The 24603-nt window shown below is 46.0% G+C and overlaps 1 protein-coding gene across 3 annotated transcripts in view; it reads left to right on the forward strand.

Moving 5' to 3' along the window:
* ARHGAP26 (Rho GTPase activating protein 26) overlaps positions 1-23086 on the forward strand; it is a 485399-nt gene extending 462313 nt beyond the window's left edge. The window contains exons 21-23 of one of the 3 annotated variants that reach the window (XM_065873120.1): positions 7706-7981; positions 13779-13870; positions 22998-23086. In XM_065873120.1, coding sequence (XP_065729192.1) covers positions 7706-7981; positions 13779-13870; positions 22998-23086 — 457 coding nt within the window. The remainder of the gene's footprint in view (positions 1-7705; positions 7982-13778; positions 13871-22997) is intronic. The other 2 variants (XM_065873121.1, XM_065873122.1) reach the window with 2 other exon arrangements.
* The last annotated feature ends 1517 nt before the right edge of the window (positions 23087-24603 follow it).

Below are 24603 nucleotides of genomic sequence, written 5' to 3' on the forward strand. Positions count from 1 at the left end.
TTGTAAACACTTGGTATTTTCAGCATTTTGATATTAGCTATCTTAGTCGTTCTGGTAGGTAAGCAGGATCATCTCACTGTGGTTTTAATCTACGCTTCCTGCATTACAGAAAGGGTGAGCCCCCTTCTTTTGCATTTTCTCTTCTAAGTCCCTGCTCAAGTTTCTTGCCCATTTCCCACTTGGTTGTCTACCTTTTTCTTACTGATCAGTAGGAGTTCTGTGTATAGTCTTGTATGTGCCCTTATGTATTTTTATGTTGTAGGCTGTCTTTTTACTCTCTTTTAAGGTTGTCTTTTGATACTTAAAATTTCTTATTTTAATGTAGTCGTGTATATCAGTATTTTCCTTTATGCTTAGTGCTTTTTATGCCCTGTTGGATAAATCCCAACCCCAAGTTCTCAGAGGCATTCCCTCATTTATTGTTTGCCTTTGGCAATTAGACCTGTAATACACCAGGAAATCATTTGTTAGGTATGATATGAGGTAGAGGTTGTGTCACTTTTTCCATATAGATATCCAGTTATCCTAGTGCCATTTATAGAAGAGTGCTTTCCACTATTATTATAAAATAATATAGGCTCATGATTTAAAAACTCAAACAGTATAAACAAATGTAAAATATAAAGTGAATGTCCAGTCTGTGCCTGTGTACCCAGTCCCCATTCTCAGTCCCCTGAGGCAGTTACAGTTTCTTGCTTATAAATTTTAAGATTAGTTTAAACACACCCAGCATTAGAATGGTGGCTTTAGAGCAAACCTAAGTTATGCCTCAGGATAGTAGAGGATTGAGTCTAGTGGCACTGTGGCTTTTCTGTTTCAGTTACAGTGAATGCATTTGTTTTTGCAATATCTTCACTATATAGAGAATGACAGTTGTACTGCTCTCGATATAGTAAGGAGATGCTGGGATTTCTCGGCAACCATTCCAGTCTTTTGAAGTAGCAAGTGTCACCTGATAGACCCTTCGACGTGCTCCCCAAACGCTTCCGTGTTTCCTTAAAAATAACTTCATAAATTGTGAGGTTATTTAGTTGAAAGAAAGTAAATACATTCTATTTTAAGAACCAGTTCTGATGTAGCCGAAATGTGATTTTGAAGAAGATTGAGGGGCTATCCTCAGGTTTAATTAAGAGGAAAGAATACTCCCCTCCATTAGTATTATGCAGGCAGAACACAATAGAGGCATCTGTTCCACTTACCCTGCTGGTCCTTTCTTTCCCTTGAGGGTTTTTCCCCTGCAGTGAGCAGTTGAACTGAGACCATTGTCCAGGCATCTTTACTTCCGATCCAGAGTTGTTTCCTCTACCTTGTACTTTGTTATTCTGCATGAGAGGGTTCGATTTATTGACTTGGAGGAACCTTAAGGATAACAGATTCTCTATTCTAAGATTTTGGATTTTATTTAATTGCAGAATTATATGCCTTTTCCAATGTACTCCCTCTGAGTTTGAAACTTATTTGGAATTTAAACTTCAGAAATTTTTTTGAAAAGCTGGAAAAACAGAACCACTGCCCTGTAGACTTCTCAAGCTATTTTAAAAGCAAATTATTTAAAAACTATTTTCAAAGCAATTGCGTATAATTGCTAAGGCCTTATGGGGATTTCACCAGCTAGTCTCATTAAAATAAGAATCAGGACTCTGTTATTATCTGAATAAAAATGTGTATTAAATTATATTAGATGTGGGGAAAGAATCTGTAAATACTGTGCATACTTGTAAGAGTCAGAAAAGAATACAGAGCAGTGCAACTTGGGGGCATGTGGACTTTTCCTCTTGTAAAGTCGTGAAGCACATACTGAAAATTCAGGACATAGATAGGATTTCTGTGTTGTAAAAGCTTCAGCAGACACGTACAGAATATGTTCAATTTTTCAACAAGCAGAAATTGGTTTTTGTGTCATTTACTCTGATTCACCACTCTCCAGCTTACCAGGACTCCTTTTGACCCTGTTTTCCCAACTGGAGTTTGATCTTCCCTCTCTTTTTATGGCACTTTAACTCAAGACATAAAGGGATATTTTCCAAGGAAGAAGAAGTCACTAATTCAGGACTAGATAAGATGGGACTTTACAGGTTTTCATGGAATTTTCTATCCTCTCTCATTATAGGGGGAAAGAAAAAAATACAGGCAGTCCCCCTTGAACTTAATAGCACCATCCCTGTTCTAGGCCTAATGGGGAAAGGGGACTGAGGGAGTGAGCATTCAGGTCAAGCCTGAGATCCGTGACGGGGAACCCAGCCTGTAGGTCTCAGACCACTGCCTGGCAGAGAGATGTCGATGCCAGTTTTGTGACCTCTCCACACTACGCAGCTGGCGAGACACTCTTTGGCTCCCCATGTGTACCTCATCCCTCCTACCTAGCCCTGTCTTTGAGAGTCCTAGACTAAGCCAACCACCCACCACTCCCTGTTTCTCTTGGATCAGCCACGCCACATGGCCAGGGGTTCAGCACCCCCACAGGCTGCGGTTGTCTGTCTCTCTAACCATCTCCCTGTCTCCTTCCCCACACTACCTTCTTGGCAGAATGCCCTTTAGAAAATTAAACATTGCTTGCAGATGGAAACGACACGGGAGAGGAGTTGTATTTGTTTTTACCATTGGAAATGCTAGGAAAGAGAAGAGTCCGAGGTTTACCTTTGTGGACTGGGGGAAGAAAGTCCATCGTATTTTTTTTTTTTTTTTTTGCGGTACACGGGCCTCCCACTGCTGCGGCCTCTCCCGCCGCGGAGCGCAAGCTCCGGAAGCGCAGGCCCAGCGGCCATGGCCCACGGGCCCAGCCGCTCCGCGGCACGTGGGACCCTCCCGGACGGGGGCACGAACCCGTGTCCGCTGCATCGGCAGGCGGACTCTCAACCACTGCGCCACCAGGGAAGCCCCATCGGATTTTTTTAATGCTCATTCTCTGTGCTGGTGGGGCTGTGGTGAGAGGGAAGGGGCAGCCCCCATACGCTGTTGGTGGGAATACAATTCAGTCGAACCTTTCTGCAAGGCCATTTGCTAGGATGTATCAGGACCCTTAAAAAAGGCTCCTAGCCTTTGACCCACTAATTTGACTTCCAGGAATTTATGCTAAGGAAACAATTGGAGACACAGGCAGTGATCCTCTACAAGAATGTGAGTTGCAGTACTATGGCCAAAGAGGGATAATCTGAATGTACACAATAAGAAAAGGGGTACATAAATCAGGGTATACCATACAGTAGAATATCCTGTGGGTCTGAGAATACTATGGGGTTTGTAGAGAGGTCTTCAGGGGGTCATCTGCCAAGATTGTACTTTAAAGATTATTTTCGCTGAACTAATGTCAGTTGTTTGTTATTTTTAGCCTCATTAGTGGGAAAAGAGTTTTATGGTTTTTAAAATATATCAACGGCTACTTAATGACATCAGAAAATACTTAAGTGAAAAAAATACGCTACTATGTATGTAGTATTATCTGCAACACCACCCCACCCAAGACAAGTGAAGAAATTTGGCAAGCTGTTAACAGTGATTATCAGCAGTATAAACTATGTGTGATTTTACTGCTTTTCTTGTGCTATTTCCCAGTTTCCTACACAGCCATCTGTAATTTTGCATATCAGAATTAAAGATTAATGGTCTGCCGACTGCTTAGCTTATACCAGCTCAGGTTTTTCACTCCCATGCTGTGGAGCCGTGAGAGGGTCTGCCACATCCGTGATCAGATTGGGAGCCTGCTGGGACAGCCCTGTCCACGGCCTGGTAGTCATGCCCTGGCTGGTACTCCAGATGCCCCATCAGTCAAGTGAGTCACCACAGAAGGGTGTCAAGCCGACGATATTGCCACACACCGTACAGGCACACTCAGCCACATCCCAGCATGCTGCCAGGCCTTTGAGCCTTATCTTCCCAAACCATTATTTCTTCCCTGTCCAGTGAATGTCAAAGGGACTGACTGGGGCTGTGTGACTCCTTTTGAGGACACCGTGGACTAGCAAACTAAAGCCGATGCAAGCCTTCCACTTGAACCCAAACCAGGCCAACAAGTGTTCCTTAAAGTTTAAGCTGCTGTTGCTATAGTTGGGCCCTGATGTGGGGGGCCTGGCAGGACCCCAGGAATATTTAGGGTGAAAAATGTGCTAGGGCATTCAGCTGGACTCTGAGGTTGTAGAGAAGCCTTCGGGGATCATCTGCTAAGATTGTAGTTATAAAATTATTTTCTCCTATCCTAACACCAATCATTTGTTATCCTTGTCCTCATTAATGGGAAGAGAGTTTGAGAATTCGATATTGGAGGTTTCAGAGTCAACACCAAAGCTGGCCATTTTTAGTTTGTTTTGTCTTGGATTTTTTTTTTTTTTTTTTGGCAGTACGCGGGCCTCTCACTGTTGTGGCCTCTCCTGTTGCGGAGCACAGGCACCGGACGCGCAGGCCCAGCAGCCATGGCTCACGGGCCCAGCCTCTCCGCGGCATGTGAGATCTTCCCAGACCAGGGCACGAGCCCACGTCCCCTGCATCGGCAGGCGGACTCTCAACCACTGCGCCACCAGGGAAGCCCATGTCTTGGATTTTTTTAGGAGTGCTGTTGTCACTTTAAGTAGCCAGACACTTCTGTGGTCAGAGTATAAGATTATACAAGTAGTCTTGGGCCATTATCATCATCCCTGTGCATCTTATTTTCCACCTGTGTGTTCTCTAAGTTGCATCAAAACTGATACATAATATGCTCTCTGTTTCTTTGAGGAACATTTATATGTTTACGGCCATTCTGTTGCTACAGGCATCAGTCATTGTGGTGTATAACAGTGTTCAGTACTATTGTTGACGTTGAGTTTTGTTGACGTGCCTCTGGAGCACAAATTAACAAAGAGTATAATTCCAATCCATAGTTTAAAAAATCATTGAAGTACTGTGGAGTATGCATTTTACTGTTACACTGAAACATAGTGGTAATAAGTTTTAGATTGTGGTTATTTTATGGCAAATAAATGTTATTGCTATGACCAAAACACAAGCAAACAAATGAAATTCTATTAGTTCTTAAAAATCACAGTTAATACTATGGGAATGGACATGGAGATTGAAGAGTAACTTCTTATAATCGTTATGAACGTCCTGCATTCCAACCGCACCCCCAGATAATTTCAGCCATGTACTAAGTGGCCAAGAACCACTTAGATATCCAGGGATGTGAAAAAACATTCAGAACCCACATTGTGTTCATAGAATATGTTTCCAACTATGCCTTTAGCCAAAGGCATGATTCTTGGTACACTTGAGGTAGGAAGCTGGAGGTGTTTCCTACTTAGAAAAGCCACTAAAAAGAAAACTCAAAAAAAAAAAAGGTCTTAAGGACTATTTAATTGTCCTGTGTTGGCCACTGACCAAAGGAACAGATTAGTTCAGGCCTCTGGGCCTGGGCTGCTCTTATAAACCTCCAGATTGTCCCTGGTCAGAATTTGGGTTCCCAGGCTGGGCTGCAGTTGGAATAGCCAGGCCTTGCCCACTGGGTCACCATCTAGGGGGGCCAGTTGTAGGGAGGGGACAGAAAGCGAGGCCCTTCTTACCAGCCGCAGTTATGGATTAACCGAGGACTGACTGCCCAGTAGAAATAAGGCGGCACTTCCTTCCGGGACCCAAGACAGAATCAAGTGTGGGAGCAGGTATTAAACTAATCATAGGGTAACTGATCCCTTAGCTGATGAAGCTTACTTACTGTCTTATGTTACAGTTGTGTTTTAATCTGTCCCATCTTGTCAAATACACTGTAAGCTCATCAAGTCGGGGACCTTGGTAAATGCTGAGTTGTATACCACTTACTGTCTTGATCACACAATGTGTTCAATAAGTAGTTATTGCTGGAATAATTGAGGCGAAGAGAAAAAAGCCATACTCTTTGAATTCTGTCTCTTCTGTTATATGAATTCCATCTGCTATAGGAGTCTACCACACACAAGACTGGAGGCAGAATTGGGGATTTTGTTGGAATTTACAATGTGTTGAGTCTTGCTGGGCCTGTCTGTTTGCTGCATTCCCGTTTTCCCCTGCAAATGTGGTAGGCATCTAAAGGAAACTCATAAATCAGTGGTTAAGGTTTCTAGTGCTCTGGCGGGGTCTGTAAAGAAGCTTGGTACAGCCTAGAGGATCAGAGCAAGTCCTGCTACCCCAGAGGTGGTACACTGTGGTGGCAACAGCCCTGGGCTTGGAGCCAGGGCATTGGGGTCTGAACCTCGGCCCTGACGCTTACAGCCTGGATATCTTCTAGCAAGCCTCAAATTGGCCCAAGTTCCCACATCTATGAAATGGGAATTGTAATAGTGCCTCTTGGCTAGATGGCTGGGTTAAATGAGATTCATTCATTTACTCAATATGGGCACTATTTTAGGCATTGGAGACACAGCAGTAAACAAAATAAACAAAAATCCCTGCTCATGAAATTTATATTCTAGAAATATAATGCATATAGTGACATTTAATAAATGTTTCTTTCAGTTAGTCCGAGGTTATCTGATGAACTCACACAATGGGTTTTTACTGTATATTTCCATAGGAATTTATGTTATAGCTGTAGATGATTAAGGCCATGATTGAGTCTCTCATCTGAATTGAAGATGTCTCATTCAGTAGGACATTTATGTGTTCTTGCTAAATCCCAGCATGTTTAGAAAGTCTGTTCCCCTGGAATTGGATTGCTGTCATTTTCACCTCTGTACAGTGCTTGGGCCACATAATCCAGCCACCGGCTGGGGCTCAGGGCTGCAGGTGGTGTTGTGGCTGGGTGGTTTCCGGGCTGTTTTCTCAGTCATTGATGTTTGTTTGCACTATCTGTGACTTAATGCAATTTTACAGAGTTACTAAGATGTTTATTTGTGTAATTTGTGGAAATAAAGTCAAAGGGCTAGCGTGACTAGTTAAAATCCACAAACCATATTTTAGTGAGTAATTTCAACCTGTCCTCTCCAAACTTTTGATCAGCCACCCATCAAAAAGCAAAACAAAATGACAAATTTAAGCTTTCAGTTCCTCATTTTTTCATTGCCTTCCATCTGAGACTTTTTCTTTGAGCGTCAAAATGCCCAAAATCCATGAAAACAGAAAGAATAAGCCTGGAGAGCAAACCTCAGAGGGACAACCATGCCCTGCCCATAGCTGTATGCCCTCTCCTGAGAGGTGTGTGTCCAGCCCTGTCCTCCATCCGCTATCACTTTTCTAATGCAATCCTTCTCCGGGACTCCAATGGCACACGGCCCGTTTCGTTCAAAATGTAAACAGGAAATTGTTTTCTGGCGGAATGGCCTGTGTGGCCCAGAAGAATGGTCATTTTTGCTGAGGCACGACTTTAAAAACACTCACACGGTGGAAGCTGAAGGCTGGTTATGAGCTAGCCCTGCCCCAGATGGAGGTCGGTGATAGGATGTGGGTGTGGGAACCCATGGACGTGGGTTCAGGGCCTTTTCACCCGTGGCCAGAAGCACAATGGACCCGATTGAGGAAGCTCCTGCCACCTAGGAAGCAGTTGTTCTGCAGGGCGAAGAGACATGTTAACACTCCGAGGAGTTCCAGAGCGGGCATTACTTGGAAGACACGGAGTTTGGTCTGGAGAGGTGTGACTTGGCACTGAGGACAGTTTCAGTGCTCCTCCGGTCTCCAGCTCCCTGTCATTTGGCCTCCCCTGAACCTCCTGTGCTCCCGTGTGGTTTCCCTGTGTGCTGATGAGTTTTCTGGTGGTTATGTCTTGCAGCCCCCCGAATCCAAGCCCAACTTCACCCCTCTCGCCATCTTGGCCCATGTTTTCGGCGCCATCCAGCCCTATGCCCACCTCATCCACGTCCAGCGACTCATCCCCCATCAGGTCTGTTGCAGGGTTTGTTTGCTTTTCTGTTGCTGCTGTTGTTCTCTCATTGGCTTGGTCCTCTCTTCATGCAGTGTTCAGCCTCCTCGTCAACTTTGTTCCCTGCCATCCAAACCTGCACTTGCTTTTTGACAGGCCAGAAGAAGCGGTTCGTGAAGACTCCAGGTAAAGTCACGGATGATGACCAATCCGTTCCTGCTTACCCAAAGCTGATCAGGGATTCCAGCCTCAGAGACCAAAGCTGGGAGGGACTATTTGCATGAACCAGCATGGCATTTTCCACACCCTTCTGAGCCCTTCCTCTGGTTACTGAATTTATCCGTGATGCCTACAGTTTGGGGAGAGAGTGCCTCTTGAATGGGCTCCTGTTTGGATCACTCTCTGAACCATGGGGCTCTCTGTGCTTTAGCATAAGATAATATCAAAGGGAGCAGTGCTGAGACACGTACCGGCCTTTTCTTCCCTCATTTTTATCAGATAGCATCAGGAAACATTTATCTGTGGGTTGGGCTTTCAGCCTTGTGTACTGACACGTAGTTGATGAGACCCAGACCAGTTGGGAGAGAGATGAATATAACACAGAGTAAAGGCTTGGGATATGAAGCAGTTTCTCTTTAAGTTGTTCGTGGCTGCCTCCTCACCTCCTATGTAGTCCCAGGAATGCTTGGTGCTCGCAGCCTACATCTGTCTCCACGTGTTGTGAACCCTTAGCTCTCACGGGAACAGGCGACACCTCATTCTGAGGGTTGACCTAGTTCCTCCCCCCAGGGGCCAAGCTATAGTTTTTCCCTGCTTTGATGACACTTAATTCTTTACATTTGAGTTTTTTGGAGAAAAGAAGCTGTTTAAATCCAGGAAAAAGAATCCCTCTGCTATGTAGGTTCTGAGCATGTGTGTCTCTCGAACTTAATCTCTGCTTTCAGACAACCAAAACGCAGAGCCCAGTTGAAGCATCATAAGTATTTGGGGCCTTGGCAGTAATTTTTCATCCATCTTTTCTCATAGCTGTTTTTTTCCTAAGGGGTGGGCCCAGCATAGGGGCTTAAATAATTTATAAAGCTGAGTCTCACTTTTAAAAAAAGAAACCCCATGCTATTTATACATACATATATATATACACATACACACATATGTAGATATGTGTGTGTGTATGTATATATGTGTGTGTGTGTGTGTGTGTGTATATATATATATATATATATATATATATATATATATATATACACACATATATAAACTTAATTCTCCTCCAGGCACTTCCATATCTATCATTTCATTCTGTCTTCGTGTGAGAATGAGAAGAAATGGCCTGAACCCTATTACAGAGAAACAAAACTAAGGCACAGAGAAGTGACTTGTGCGTGGTCACACGACTCATGAGATCCAATCCAGAATTCAGGACTTCTTGCCCTCAACCAGCATTCTTTCCTCCAAACACATGGGTGGCCCCAAATTTAAGTTTCCATGTTTCCCGGCCCCAGAGCCTAGCCTGCTCCTCTAGGTTTTCTGTCTAGCTTTTCCCTTGAAGATGGAAAAGATAGCTTTTCACTATACTGTTTTATCCTCACCCTGGGAATAAGGTAAAAATTCAGATTATACTTTTTCTGACACTCAAGTTATTTCCTAATTATTTCTTAGGTATATTCTAGGCACTTTGGGAGATGTTAACTTTCTAGGACACCAGATATGGTTCGGGCTGTTCTGGTTAGATCATTGATTGCCCCATGAGACCTGAACCAGAGCCAAAATGTGGCCCCTTCAATTTGTTCAAAAGGAAATAAAATCTTCAGAATATTGGCCCTTGGACAGAATGGGTTGGGGGACTCAGGACAGTAGAATCATTCAGCTAAAAACACTGAAGTGCACTCTGCTTGGATGGTATTCACTTTTTTTATATCTCTAAGCTTTGGGGCCCTATTGCCTCTCCAGTATCTCCACCTCCCCACTCCCATCTTCCAGGATATTTCCAGGTTTTACTTCTTGAGCTACACCTTTCCCAGAGTATTGATATTTCCAGATTGGCAGTGGACAGTGGCAGTAGAATCTACTCACCCCATGTGTTTGGGTTCATGGTTACACAGTACTGTTCACTCTGGCCGTCATTATAATGGCACCATTTGGTTGATGCTGTCCCACACCCCTGTAGGAAGCTGCCTTTTTGAAATAGGCAAGGCAGAGTAGGGCTTGCAGTTGGCTATCACTGAGCTGACCATGTGTGCCAAGCTGAGCACGGATGGGGACACAGCTGGGGAGCTAGCCAACAGAGAGGGCAAAAATCCCCTGATTGCTGTTGCAGTATGCAGCCAAGAGGTGGGGGCATACACCCATTATTCAGGTCCAATGAACTGTTCCCCCAAATCCACTTCCAGATCATGAAGCTTCAGATTTCCTTCCCTGGGCAGAGCTTTTAAAAATAAAAACTTAGTTAGACCTAATTAATGGGCCCATGAACTTCTGTATAACATCTCCTCTGGAAGTGGCTTGGTCTCCCCTCTCCAAAGCATTGTTAGTGCTTGTTAGTTCAAGCTCAGGAATGGAGATGCTTTTCACAGCACAGCAGAGAAAGGGAACTCTGGAGGAGCAGTTCCCTTTCCTTTCACTTGTTCCCCTAGAAAAGCTCCCAGCCCCGAACTCATAACTTGGATTCACACAGGGGCTCCTGGAAATTATGCCTAAATGATCAAGCTGTTGCGCCCTGCCAGTCTAGCTGAGCCCAACTCCCTGTACAGTGCAGAGTGGGTTGTCATTCTGCAGGGTTTGCAAGGGCAATTGAGGGAAACTCCTCTGAGTGCTTTTCCTGGCCCTGTGCCATGCTCACAGGCGAAAATTAACAATGAACACGCAGAAGGTTCCAAGCTTGTTCAACGCCCTTGAAGGCCCTGCTGAGGTCTGAAGGGCGCCGTCACAGAAGAGTCACAGGCACCTCAGGCTCTCTGTGTGCAGTGTGGAGATGCTTTGCAGAGAATAGGGAGCTAGGGAGCCCAAGAACCAAACATGCTTAGGGGGGATTTTTTTTATTTCTTTAATCAGAGCCAAAGCCTACAAACAAAACCTCTGTGCCAGCAGGATCTGTTTTGGTAGAAACCCTACCTAACACAAACCGCTCAGGGCTTTTGATAGGGAGAGAGTATGGCATGGGACGGAGGACTCGGGCTGACAAACTTTTACAAAGAGAAGACTTTCCCCTGAGTAGGGCTGCCAGAGTTCGCAAATGAAATGAAAATACAGAATACCCAGTTACATTTGAATTGTAAACAACAAATGATTTTTTTTTTAAGTATAAGTATATCCCATGCAATATTTGGGACATACTCATACTAAAATAGTATTCCTCATTGATCTGAAGTTCAGATTTAACTAGATGCCTTGTATCTTATTTGGCAGCCCTAATCCTGGGGAACAGGAATAGCTCCTTTTTAAGCACCCCTCTATCATCCCTCCCATTCCTGTGCACATCCCAAGGGGGCAGGAGGAAGTCTCAGAGGAAAAGACCTTCTTGTAGACTGTCTGTCCCCTCTCAATTTGAGAGAAAAGCAAGAAAAAAAAAAAGCTCTTTCCTGACCTTTGTTTTCATTTTTAATGTACTGTTTTATTGAATGTTATCATTATTAAATTCCTAAAACCGGATATTAGTGGAAAATTTCTCCTCTTGAATGATAATCTTGGGCACTTGAGCCATTCCCTCTGCTTACTTCCTGCTAGATACCCCAGTTGGTTTCCCTGGCTTGTCCCTGTTTTGTCCCATTCCCTTTATTTGAGGAGGTTAATAAGTAACCTCTGTGAAAATCCAGCCGGAGGAGCCTTGCCTCAGATGATTTTCACCTCACCTTTTATCTCCCTGTCCCTGGTCCCTGTGCTCTCTCCCCATCCTCAAGGGACAATGACCCTGGCTCATGGCTACTGGATTCTCCTTCCACCTTCCATGTCATCACAGGCTCCACTTGCCTGTCCGTACGGAGTTTTGGCTGTTTTAACACGTTTCACAGCCAGATGACTCCTCCTCTCTGTTCCCTACTCCCTCCAAAAACAAAAACAAAATTTTAGCGGCGCATTGGCTGTTTGGCCCTTGCTGGCCAACACACAGACTTGCTTTAGTTAGATCACAGAGTGTGCCCCTTGTCCTGAACTTGATTGTGACATTAATGATAAGTACACAGGAGGAGCTGGTTTCTAGTTGGAGCTGTTATGTCCTAAAGGCTCTTTTTCCCTTCACTACCAGCGAACCCACTTGGTGTTCTCCCACTTTCCCAGTTTTCTACCACCCAGTTATCATTTCCTGGCTACTAGAAGACCAGTGAGAACACCAGTAAACTGTACCCTGGCAACAAATTCTGGATAACCATTTATCTGTACAACAGACCCTTTAAATCATCTTTCCTTCAATTTTCATGGAACCAAGACTAAAAGTTTCAGGTTTTTGGCCCTGGTATAGGTTTCCAAACATCCATGGCTCCTCTTTCCCAGAGGGAAGCTGGACTTGGTGACTCTAAGAGCATCAGTTCCATAAGGATCCAAAGTGCCCTGCCTCTTCTGACCCTTTCTGGATTTACCTGAGACCAACCATGGCTCAGCTAAAACTCATTCAGCCACTAGAAATAAGTGCGCCATGAAGGTTTAGCATCCCTGGGCCGTTGAGGCTCTCCATTAGCCAAATAAAGAGAAAGCAAATAATATATATCCCTTGAATAATTGTCTAACCCAGGGGACCTACTTGCTCTTTTGTTACTCCGCCCTAGAGCCCCTAAATATGCTGGCTTTGAGGGAGAGAGAGATTGCTTTCAGCAAATAAAGAGCCAACTTTTGACTGCTAAATGTCATTTTTCTTGTGACCCTTGAGAAGTCCATAGCTCATTTGGGACTGGTTGGATATCAAAGCAAAAATTGATTTACCAGTACTTGCGACTTGCACTCTAGAATGTGGGTTAGCAATCTGCAGCCATTAGGTCAAATCCAGCCTGCCCCCTTTGTTTTGTAAGTAAAGTTTTGGTGGAACGCAGCCACACTCATTCATTTACATGTTGCCTGTGGCTGCTTTCATGCTACAATGCAGAGTTGAGTAAATGCAACAGAGACCATACGGCCCATGAAGCCTAAAATATTTACTGTTTGGCCCTTTACAGAAGGAGTTTGCCAACCCCTGCTCTGGAAGGATGGTTCTCAGCCCTGGTTGCTCATGAGAGTCACTTGGAGAGCTTTATAAAAATACTGATATCTGCAAGTCAGGGTAGAACCCAGACATCTGCGTTTTTTAAAGTGATTCCGATTCGCAGTGAGAGTGGCTGTCAGCACTCCTGGGATGAGAAAGGCACAAAAAAATTGCATCATGCCCCCCTCCCTTCTTGCTCCCCACACGAGTGCACACGTATGCTCATACGCACACGTGTGTAACCGCTCACACCCACACCTTGTCTGCTCCCTGCCCTACCCTGGGGTTCCAGGAGTTGCAGCTCTGGAAACCTGCTCCACCAGCCCAATGAGAAATAAGTAACATGTGGGAGAGCCAACATCAGCCCGGGCCCTGGAGCTGAAACCTGGCTTTGCTAGAATTTCTCCTTTTGACTCACTGAGCATTGGCCACTTTCAGCAGGGTCTGCGGTGAGTGTTCTCCAGAGTTAGGGGTTCTTTCCTGCCTCCACTGCCCCCCCTAGCTAGTCCTGCTCCAGAAATGGGGTCCAGCCTGCCCTCCCACTGTTCAGCTCTTACAAGTCAGGTTTAAACTTGGCACAAGGTGAGCCCACGAGAAGTGTGGTTTTTCCAGGCTTATGGCTGTTCTCTGCATATTTCTCGTTTCTGCTCTGGTGACCTTTGCAACGTTTCCACCTCGTGTTTTGCCATCTGACTGCCTTGTCAGGCTCTTCCCGTGAGAGAAGGCTCGGTGGCTTGCAGGGAAGGGGGAGGAAAAGAGATTAAATATCTTTCAGAGGTATGCTAAATAAATGCTAAATAAACTGCTTTCCCCCAGCACACCGTTCCGGAAGGCAAAAGCCTTATATGCCTGCAAAGCGGAACACGACTCAGAGCTCTCATTCACGGCAGGGACGGTCTTCGATAATGGTGAGTTTCTCAAATAAATCACTGGAGTTGTCAAAGTTCCTTTCTACCTAAGGAAAATCTCAACAGAACAGGTAAGACTAAAAAGGAGCATGGGCTGGGGTGGGGTGTCTTTTCCCAAAATAACAGAGCAGCGGCAGAGCTTTAGGAGCCACTATCAAAAGAGGATGAGTGAAAAAAAAAAAAAAAGGACGAGTGGAATCACCTCCTCACTGTGACAGAGCCAGTGTCATCGAGGTGTCGTGGGCATTAAATGGGATGGTACCTGCACAGGTTTTGAGCATCTGGGGGCTGGACAGAGGGAGGAGATGAAGGAGTGGAGAACGGGGATCCTGCAAGTGGTCAGAAGCTCAGGGAGGAGGCTAAAGCCGCAGGGGCTATGCCCAGCCTTGGGTTCAGTGGGATTCACTATCCATGGCAGGAGAGGCCTGTTTCTGAGACGGTGGGGCATTGGGTGAGCTCCCGGCAGATAAGCTGCGCTGCATTCCTGCTCGTCCTCCCCCAGCTGCCGGGAGCGGGTAGATGACCCCACAGTGAAACCAGCCCTGCCAAGCACCAGCTGGTGCACAGGCATCCTGATGGGAAAATGGATTCGGAGCCCTTGCCCCATGAGCCTGGGACTTGCTTGATGCACCGTTTCCTTGTTTCATTTGTTTGTTTTCCTCCCTAAAAAAAGAAAAAAGGGGGGGGGAATATTTTTCAAAATGCAATTTGATGGAATTGTTGTTATAATTTGTCATAACTTATTATCTGCCTACAAGAAAAATCAGGATTCTGGGGAAAGGCCCAAGTTTCTGTTACAGTTGAGATTTCCTCCAGATGTAGTTCTCCTTTGGGGTTAATCCTTCTGGATCCCTGGGTAAAAGGGTCTGTTTGTTTTGCTCAAAGGAGGAAGCAAAAACCAGCTGTCTGGTTTCAGGAACTGGACATTTTCTGGGCCTCCCTTCTTGACCTCAGGTGGGGTGAGGCAGGGTTCCCTGGCAGGGGTGAGTGCACACTACCCAGTGTTCCTTTCCCATCACGGCTGCACGGTCCCACCCAGGTCGGGACCGTGCCTCCTACCACCCGCCTGAGACCCAGAAATGCAGGGCAGCCAAGGCTCCCATGTAGCACTGGAGAGCCTGAACTCTAGATTCAGGCAACCATAGCGCAGGCCCTGACTTGACCACGTGATTCTATGTGACCTCAAGCAGTGACTTAACCTCTCTGTGCCTCAGTCCTCTCCTCTGTCATAGAAAGATACCAGACAGCTCTGAGAGAAAATTGAGGTAGTGTGCATCACACGTTTAAAATAGTTCTCAACACATATTAAGCTTTCGGTGTGGTGTTACTGTTACGATGATGGCCATCACTTTGTTACGTCCATCTCAGAAAAAGACCCTGATGCTCTGATCGTTCACAGTGACAGTTTTTCCTTTTTAGCTGCTACAACCCAGCTGGGCAGTAGGTACTGCACCTAGCTAGACACCCTGGGTCCTGGTTATTTGTAAGGGCCCTGAGGTCCCAGCCAGAGCAGAGATGGGCTCCTGGGGAACAGACTTGACTGCATCCATATGCAAAGGGACTGCCCCCCCTGTGTGGCCAGCCCCTGCACTCAGCATGGCAGAGATAGTAATCAGGCATATGGGTAGACAGAACGGGAAAGAGGTCACAGAGCACCTGGGGGATTCCCAGGTCCCACTCGGCAGACCTCGACCTTCTGAGCCAACAGGGCTGGGGATGAGCCTACAACTGCGTGTGGCTTTCTGGGCCTGCATCCTCACTTAGGGTTCTCAAAGCCTCTAAAGCACTGTCCTTAAACCTTTGTTCCGCTGACTTTCATTTGGGTCCTTTAAAAATCAACGCGTACAAACAGCCAGCCCAGCTGCCTCTCCTGTCAGCAGCTAGAGCTTTTAGGTCCTGGCACACCTGTAGGAGTGGGTCCCCTGAAGGCTGTCCAAGACCATGTCCTTGGAGAGTGTCCCCTGAACAGGCCAATGTGGGAGAGTCACTGCCCAGCCATAACATGACACAGTTCGCACGGCAGACGAATCAGAGTGGGTGCATGCACAGGCTCCATGTCCTATGCTGTCGACAGGGGAGGGCCTTCTGCCGACCAGTGAGCAAGGTTTGAGAGATGCCTACATCTACAGGCGAGTCCAGAGCTTAAAGGTCTGTCCTCTAAACCACAGTCCACTACTCCCATGGGCAAGGGACTGCTGTGTTCCTATCAGCTCTTCACTCTGACAACACAAAGGACCCCCGATCCCGGGGGGAAGAGTTGGTTTAAGCTCTCAGAAGGTCTGTATGTGTGTGTGTGTGTGTGTGTGTGTGTGTGGCTTGTTTGGGACTCCTCTTCCTGAGTGCAGCCCTCTTCCATTTTTTAAAGAGCTTTATTGAGGTAGCCACATACCATACAAGTTACCCATTTAAAATGTACAGTTCAGTGGGTTTTAGTATATTTAAAGTTGGGCAACCATCATCACTATCTAATTCCACAATATCTTCCTCACCCCCAAAGAAACCCGGTTCCCTTTAGCAGTCATGCCCCATTTACCCCAACCCTACTCCATGCCACCTAGGCAACCACTAGTCTACTTTCTGTCACTGTAAATTTGCCTGCTCTGGATGTTTCATGTGAGTGGAATTATACAGTACATGGTCTTTGTAACTGACTTATTTTGCTTGGCACTATATTCAGTGTCATCCGTGCTGTAGTAAGCCTCAGAACCTCATTCCTTTTTATTGATGAGTAATATTCCATTGTATGGATATACCACATTTTGTCTATCCATTCATCGATTGATGGACATATTGATTGTTTCCACTTTTTGGCTGTTATAAGTAATGCTGCTATAGACACATGCATACAAGTTTTTGTGGGGACGTAGGTTTTCCGTTCTCTTGGTGATACGCCAAGGCATGGGCTTGCTGGGTCATATGGTAACTCTAGGTTTTACTGTTGGAGGAACTGCCCAACTGATTTCTAGAGGGGTTGCACCACTTGGCATTCCCACCTTCTTCAGTTTTTAAGTCTCCTTTTTGAAGTGGTTTAACTAGCTAACCAAAGAAAGAAATTAAAAGACACTTGATTTTTAACTGCCAAGTCCTTTCCTTCCCAGCAGGTTCTGTTACTACTCCCGCCCCTCCACTCAGTAATTGTCATAAATCCCACAAGGACAGATGAGAGCAGGAGAGAGTCAGAGGCCTTACCCCGCCTTCCCATGGTCTCCAGGGGCAGCGTTCATTGACACTAGTTTCTTTTTAACTAGCAATGCCAGTGACCTTTTCCAATTCCCTGAAGAGCAAAAGGCCAAACTAAGCCCCAAAGACAACACCTCACAGTGTTGACTGAGCTGCCGTCGAAGAAGGATCTGACAAAATGTCCATCCAGATTTTAGACTGGTTGGACGGTAATATTTTATGATGTCCAATTTTTAGAAAATACTACCTCGACCCTACTTTCCCCATCCCTTCACCTCTTTAGGAGTAATCGGGCATTAAAGGGGGAAAGCACTATTCACGTGTTAGAGAGCTCTTTTTCCTTGTACTCTCTCTTGGTAATTTGTTGCTGAAGATTCCAGGTAAGGACGGTATAAGTTGGATGCTCTGTAGCTGTCAGATTAAATCATCAGACCAATCAGAAGAAAGTTTCCTTATGACAGAGTTAGAGTGAGTGAGTGAGTGTGTGTGTGTCTGTGTGTGTGTGTGTGTGTGTGTGTGTGTGTGTGTGTGTGTGTGTCTTGTCTTTTTTCAGGATCAAGAAGAAGAAAGGAGGAGGAGGAAGAGGGAGGGGCACCTTGAGGGGAAAGTCTATTGTTCGTAATGATTAATCTCCAAGCCTCTGGATTCCAGGGGCCCACTGTGAATCTGGAGAGGCTGCTCAGTCAGCTCTTGGACTTTGTGCAGTGGGCAATGGCTGTGCAATACTCAGAAATAACTCCAGTGTCAGCCCTTGCCAATATACTAGGAAACTGGCCATTTCACCAAGAGCACCTCATACAGTAACTGGAAAGAAAAATAACTCACGTTCTCAGGAACATTAGTCATCTAGAAGCAACATGATTAGTGATACCTGGAATATTCACATGGCGTTCACTAAAATTGGGTTCTTGGGATACTTTTATCAAGAACTGACATGGGCTGGATCCTTCATTGCTGGGGTACCGGGTGCAATGTGAGTGCACAGTAGTAGGGCTGCCCTGGGTTTCCTTTGCTGATAAAGGCTATCTCAAGCAGCGGGGTTCCCAGAGGGTTCCTCGGCGGAGTCTTTCAGCCTCCTCAGCCTCTCCATGTCTCCCCCGGGCGTTTCCACCAGCTGCTTCACTGGTCTTGCTACGTACACTCTTACCCCATAACCCAGGCTCTACACAGCAGCCAGATTGATCTTTGAGAAATGGAAGTCACATCATGTTATCTTGCCTCCTGTTGTTCTTAGAATTATTGACAAGGACCTGCAGGTCCCGCCCCTGCCGTGTGGCCCCCTTTCACCCTCCCTTGATACAAAGCAGCCTCCCAGGCTTCTTTATGCTCTCGAATAAGGCTGGCAAACTATGACCGGCCAGTGAAATCCAGCCCGCTGCCTGCTTTTGTAAATAGAGCTTCACTGGAACACAGCCACTCACGCCTTTGTGTTTACATATTATCTATAGCAAGACAGTGGCAGAGTTGAGTAGTTACACATTGACGAGCCGGCTTTTCAAGAAAAACTTACACATCACTGTTCTGAAATCACAACAAGCTTCTCCCCATCTTGGGGCCTTTACACTTGCACTACCCACTGCCTGGCTGGCTCCTGTGGATGATTTGGGTTTTAGCTTTTCGAACTCTTGGCCACCCACCCACTTCCCTATCCCCGTCTCTTTCCTTCCCCTCATCACCACCTACAATTGCATGCTTACTTACTGTAGATGGTCCCTCCCCAAGAGCAGAATCTCATCTGCTTGTTCTATCCTATGTGCAGGGACCTAGCACAGTGTGTGGCTCGTGGTAGGTGCTGAATGAACGTTTGTTAAATGAGCCCATGCGTCCAACTACACGGGGGTCTGCACCTGTTCCAGCCAGTGCTACTTCCCTGTGGGGCAGCCCGCCGTTAGAGATCTTAGTCACACACTTGTTCCTTGTGCACCGTGAGCGAAGGAGAGGGGAGAGCATGAGTTGCCTGTGCAGGGGTGTATGGAGTGTATATGGATTGAGCTGAGAGAGAGTAGTTGGCAGGAAGCACGCCCGTGTCAGCAGCAGCTTATATTTATTGTATGCCTGCTGGGCTGGAGAGCTGCCCAGGCAGCTCACTGCAACACCTTGTGTGTTTATATAGCACATGGGACACTGGTGCAATTCAGAAGGTTGGACATTGGTGCGATTCAACCCAACGAGTACTTACCATGAGCATCCTCCATGTCCAGAGCATTAGGCTAGGCCAAAGTGGTAGTGCTTAAGACCACAGACCCTAGGGTCAGCTGTCCTGAGTTCAGATCCACCTCCATCATCTACCAGCTGTGTAATTTGGGGCAAGGTGCTTAACTTCTCTGAGCCTCAGTTTCTCATCAGTAAGATGAGGATAATAGAACCAACTCCATAGTCCTTCTGAAGGTGGAAAGAGGTGATGCAGAGGAAGCACTTAGCAAAGGGCCCACTGCTTAGTATGTGCTCACCGTGAGCATCATCATTCTTATCCTCAAGGATCACATTCTCTGGTTGGATAGAGGCATAATGTAGTGGAAAAGGGCTCGGTCTCTGGGATCAAGCAAGCTGGATTCAAATTCTGGTTCTACCGTTGGGAGCCTGAATAAACTAATTTACCTCTCTGAGCCTTAATTTTCTCATCTGTAAAATAGGGAAAATAATAATACAAGCTAGGATCCTTAGGTCCGAGTGAGTCAATAAATATTTAACTCTCTGAGTCCACGGCTGTTTCCCAGTCATCATTTGTAGCGTGTTCGCTTCTATCATTATAATTCACCAGAGGGGAGTCAGTGAAGAATGTTGAGTGATAGAATACAAAATTAAATGCACTAAAAAACCAGTTAGGAGGTTTCCCTGGTGGCACAGCAGTTGAGAGTCCGCCTGCCAATGCAGGGGACACGGGTTCGTGCCCCGGTCCGGGAGGATCCCACATGCCGCGGAGCGGCTGGGCCTGTGAGCCATGGATGCTGAGCCTGCGCGTCCGGAGCCTGTGCTCCACAACGGGAGAGGCCACAATAGTGAGAGGCCTGTGTACCGCAAAAAAAAAAAAAAAAAAAAAAAAAAAAACTAGTTAGGGAAACAAAGCTTAACACATTTGAACAGCATTAAAAGGACCTATGGGTCTTCCCTGGTGGCGCAGTGGTTGAGAATCTGCCTGCTAGTGCAGGGGACACGGGTTCGAGCCCTGGTCTGGGAGGATCCCACATGGCGTGGAGCAACTAGGCCCGTGAGCCACAACTACTGAGCCTGCGCCTCTGGAACCTGTGCTCCGCAACAAGAGAGGCCGCCATAGTGAGAGGCCCGCGCACCTCGATGAAGAGTGGCCCCTGCTTGCCGCGACTAGAGAAAGCCCTCGCACAGAAACGAAGACGCAACACAGCAAAAATTAATTAATTAATAAACTCCTACCCCCAACATCTTCTTTAAAAAAAAAGGACCTATGAATAATATGTGGAATGTACTATGAGCGTTCCAGGGGAAGGGAGGGAGCAGGTAGATGGGGTTCCATGAGGATATTTATGGAGGAGGTAGGGCTTCAGCTAAGCCTTCAAGTGTGAGGAAGGGCAACGAAAGACAACAGAAAGCCAGAGGCATCTGGGGCTGCCTCTGTCCTCCACTAGTTAATTCTTATTATCACCCTTATTACAGAGGCATTTTGGCACAGAAGAGTTATAGCTTAACTTTATGTGAATGAGTTAAAATGCAGATCCCTGAGCCCCACTCCTATAGATTCTGCTGTAACTGATGTGTGCTGGGGCCTAGGAATCTACAGTTTTAATAAGCATCCAGGTGTTTCTGTTGCACCTGGTCTGGTACCATCCCTTACTAAAGCCTGACTTGCTGACTCCTCTGAGTCAGCAATCTGACCCAAAGGCTGCACTGTCCCTTGTCTTCCCCCATGACATATCTCTCGTTCTCTAGTTTGGAGGGCCTCCTTTGTCCCCTCTGATTCTCCCCTTATTCTGCAAATTCCATTTCTGATGTTTACAGACATTACCGCCTCTGCACCTGAGCTGTGTTTGAACAGCTGGCCAGGAAGGGAGAAAGTCTGAAAGAGAGGGACTCGGTGCATCCGGTAGAACAACAACTCAACTAGGAGCTTTGCTGTCAAATGGGGGCGGAGGGTTTGTCTTTTTTTGTTGTTTTTCGTTTTGTGTGTTTGGTTGGTTTCTTCTTTCTAGGTCTTTTGTTTTGGGGAGTGAGTTTGATTTGTTTGGTTTTGGTTCTGAACATCTGAGATTTCCCCAAGTTTAGGTGGTTGTGGAGACCAGGTCCTTACTTGGTTTTTACCAGGAGGATCCTGCTGACCATTCTGAATGACTGATCAAATGACACAGGGTCTCCTACTGACTCATCTGTACTGAGTATTTACTGTGCTTTCTCCATATTGGTTCCTGAACCCTCACAAGAACCCACAGAGGGGGAGAGAGTTTTATTATCACTTGATAGGTTGAAGAAACTGAAGTGATCTTGGCAGTATGAGCTGGATGGATGGGCAGAAGGCAGGGGTGTTTGGGTGCTAGCATTTTAGCGGTAGGCTGGGAGATCTTGGTTGTCGGAGAGACCAGGTTGCTTTTAAGTTGTGTTGTGTTCTTTCTTCCATGGCACTTCTCCCCCAGACTCCTCCTTGTGTGGTGTCATGAATCCGAAGTACCCTCGCTACTTGGGTTTATTCCTGAGGCCTAGAGATATGAAATCAGGGAAACATGTTGGAGGCCACCTCATAGATGATTGACCTTGTCTTTTTCCTAAAGAAGCCTTCAAGATCTAGCCAAGGTTGATCATGATCTTCTATGAACCTCAGTGTGTGTCCTTCTGTTGCTTCTCCATTTACTTCCTTTGGTCTCTGTTCTTTCTTATTTCCCTACAAACTGAAACTAGAGTTTTATAGTAGTGTTGTGGGCGGAAATGCTTTTCTAAAACAAGCTCAGGAAGTCACTTAATTGGCCTAGGAAGGGAATAGAGGAGAATTCATTCTCTCCAAACAATCTCGAAGGATTGGAGTTTCCCTAAAACGGTAAGAACAAATGTTCTGCCTCGCCCAAGAGTGATTTGTATATTCCCAGTTCAAAAAACATGAACAACCCTCCTCTCCAAGTCCAGGATTCCTTCTCTCTTCCTTCCTGCTGTTGGCTGCTTTGCAGACTCAGCTGGATTGTATATAATTTTTATAGTATCACAGTAGTTTCCATGGAGATGGCTTGTGACATCACAGAACATTGGGTATATATTCTTTGGATATGGAAAAATCAAAAGGGTAGAAGTTTTTTAAATTGCAGTAGAGAGAGGGAGAAGACAGCTTTCAGACTTGTGTATAGGAAGGAGGAAAACTCCAGAGAACAGGAAAGAAAACTAAAGAAGGGTATGGTTGGAACCACGAGAGGGCTATTTGAAGACTATAAAATACATAAAAAAAAAAAAATTGCAGAGGGAATTTGCAAGGAAATTAGAAGCAGAGGGTATGGATTCGGAGGGAAGTACAAGGCATGATTAGGAGCTACATATCTTTAGGGACTAGTTCTTAGCAGTCCTCCATAGGTACTTTATCTGGTACATAGTCAACACTGGGTAAGTAAATGAGTACAGGGATGGATGGATGGATACCTACGTAAATATATAGGTGGAATATCATAACTGTGACCTCTAACCGAAAATGCAGAAGTCTGTTACTTCTTTATAGTTTAAACCAGGAACTTCAGAAAGTCCTTGAAACTCCTAAAATTGTATGCAGAATTTTGAATGCCTGTGTCTCTTCCCCTTTTAATTATGGAGAAAGTTCAGAATGACCTTCACCAGGTCCCCCAGTGGGTTGAGAAACTCTGGTTTAAACAAATCTGAGAATTATGTAACTTAACGAGCGACTGCACCGATCTGTAAACTTCCTTCACACATGCACAGTATGCGTCCACCTCCTACCCTATCTGTAACATCATTTCTTGTCACTCTCTCCCCGCTTCCTGTACAGTGCATCCCTCTCAGGAGCCTGGCTGGTTGGAGGGGACTCTGAATGGAAAGACTGGCCTCATCCCCGAGAACTACGTGGAGTTCCTCTAACCATGGGCCCTGGCAGAACTGCTAAGCTTTTCATGGTGTCCATGACAACTGCTGATTCCATTGTTGTGGGCCGTTGCTCTTCGCCGCTGAGAAGTGCAGGGTGACTGACTCTGCTGCTACCTGTCAACACGAATGTTTCTGTGAACTCTGGTGTCACCCATCCCCATGATAATCTCAGCTGACGTGCGGTGATACTGCAAGAAACAGAAGTAAATCAGCGGAGGAGGCCGTTTGATTTTGATAACAAGAAAGGCTTACAAAGCCATTTCTCTCATTTAGCACCCTACGTGGGGTGCTCATTTTGTTTCAGTAGTCATCCAAACCCCAACCTTCTGATAAAGGAAGTAAGTGAGATGTAAGCAGTCCCCAGGAGGTTGCAGTATAGCTGGCTCTGACAGGGCTGGGCAGTGGCCTGAGATCCAGTCTGGATCCACAGCTATTGTTTACAGTAGACACTCTCTCTACCCCACCTCTAAATACTTGAGACCTGCCGTGCTATAGGCGGCTGGGTCTGTTTGTTTGCATGCAGGATGGAGAAGGGTTATGGCGCTGTTTACATAAGATCCAGTCTCTCACCATCTCTCAAGCAGCCGCTGTCCCAGCACCAGCAGAATTCTGTCCAGTCCTCTCATGCAGGGGAGCACACACCCCCCCATGGCCCCCCTCCCAAGCTAGGAACATAATATCCCAAGCTAGGAACTTCTCTGCCACCGAGGGCTGCCATTGTCTCGTAACCACGGCAACCCAACCTACTCTAAAACCAAACCAAAAAATAACACTCTTTGCATGACGTATTTTTTTCTCCCTGCTTTTTGGCCGTTTTTTGAATGGTTTTCCAACAACCTGAAGCCGAAGATCAAGGTCTACTTGGGGGCAGATAGAATAGCAGCTGGGAACTGCTCCCTTTCTGATGAATTTCAGCAGCACCAGGATATATTTGGAACAAACTCTAGTAACCTCTTGAGATTAAATTACATACAGGCTTAATATTTCTGTTCTTCCATGCAACTAGTGTCTGCTTTCTAGAGGGCAACATGCTGCCTCCCAAAGGGAAATACCCTCCCTCTGACTCATTCCCTCCCGTTCACCTGTCCCTTCCCCTGTCCTTGCCTGCCTGTAGCCCTTCACTGACTAGCCCCCTGGCAGTGCCCTGGGCTGCTCAGCACTGGTGCCCTGGCAGTTTTCAGGCATGATTCCTGGACTAACCCCATGGCCTCTAGTTTAAAAGGACATACATGTTCACTGCCACTCAGAAAAAGGGAATTGTTTCTCAGGCTTTTGAGGCATGAGACTAATATCATAAGCCATTGTGATTTAGGAGGATGCCAGAAGGTTGGGGCATGGAAGGTGGGATGGGTTCCTTCTGAGAAAGAGAATTTCCTGGTCCAGAAGGGGCTGGGTCATGTGGAAGACTGCCTTGGGTGGGGAAGTTTGGCCTGGACATTTCAAATTCACTTGGCTTTCCAAAGAAGAGAGTCCCAGTATTTCCACACTTGAATGTCCTTGCGAGAGTGATT

Source organism: Phocoena phocoena, chromosome 3 (genome assembly GCF_963924675.1).
Source record: "Phocoena phocoena chromosome 3, mPhoPho1.1, whole genome shotgun sequence".
Classification (NCBI taxonomy): Eukaryota; Metazoa; Chordata; class Mammalia; order Artiodactyla; family Phocoenidae; genus Phocoena; species Phocoena phocoena.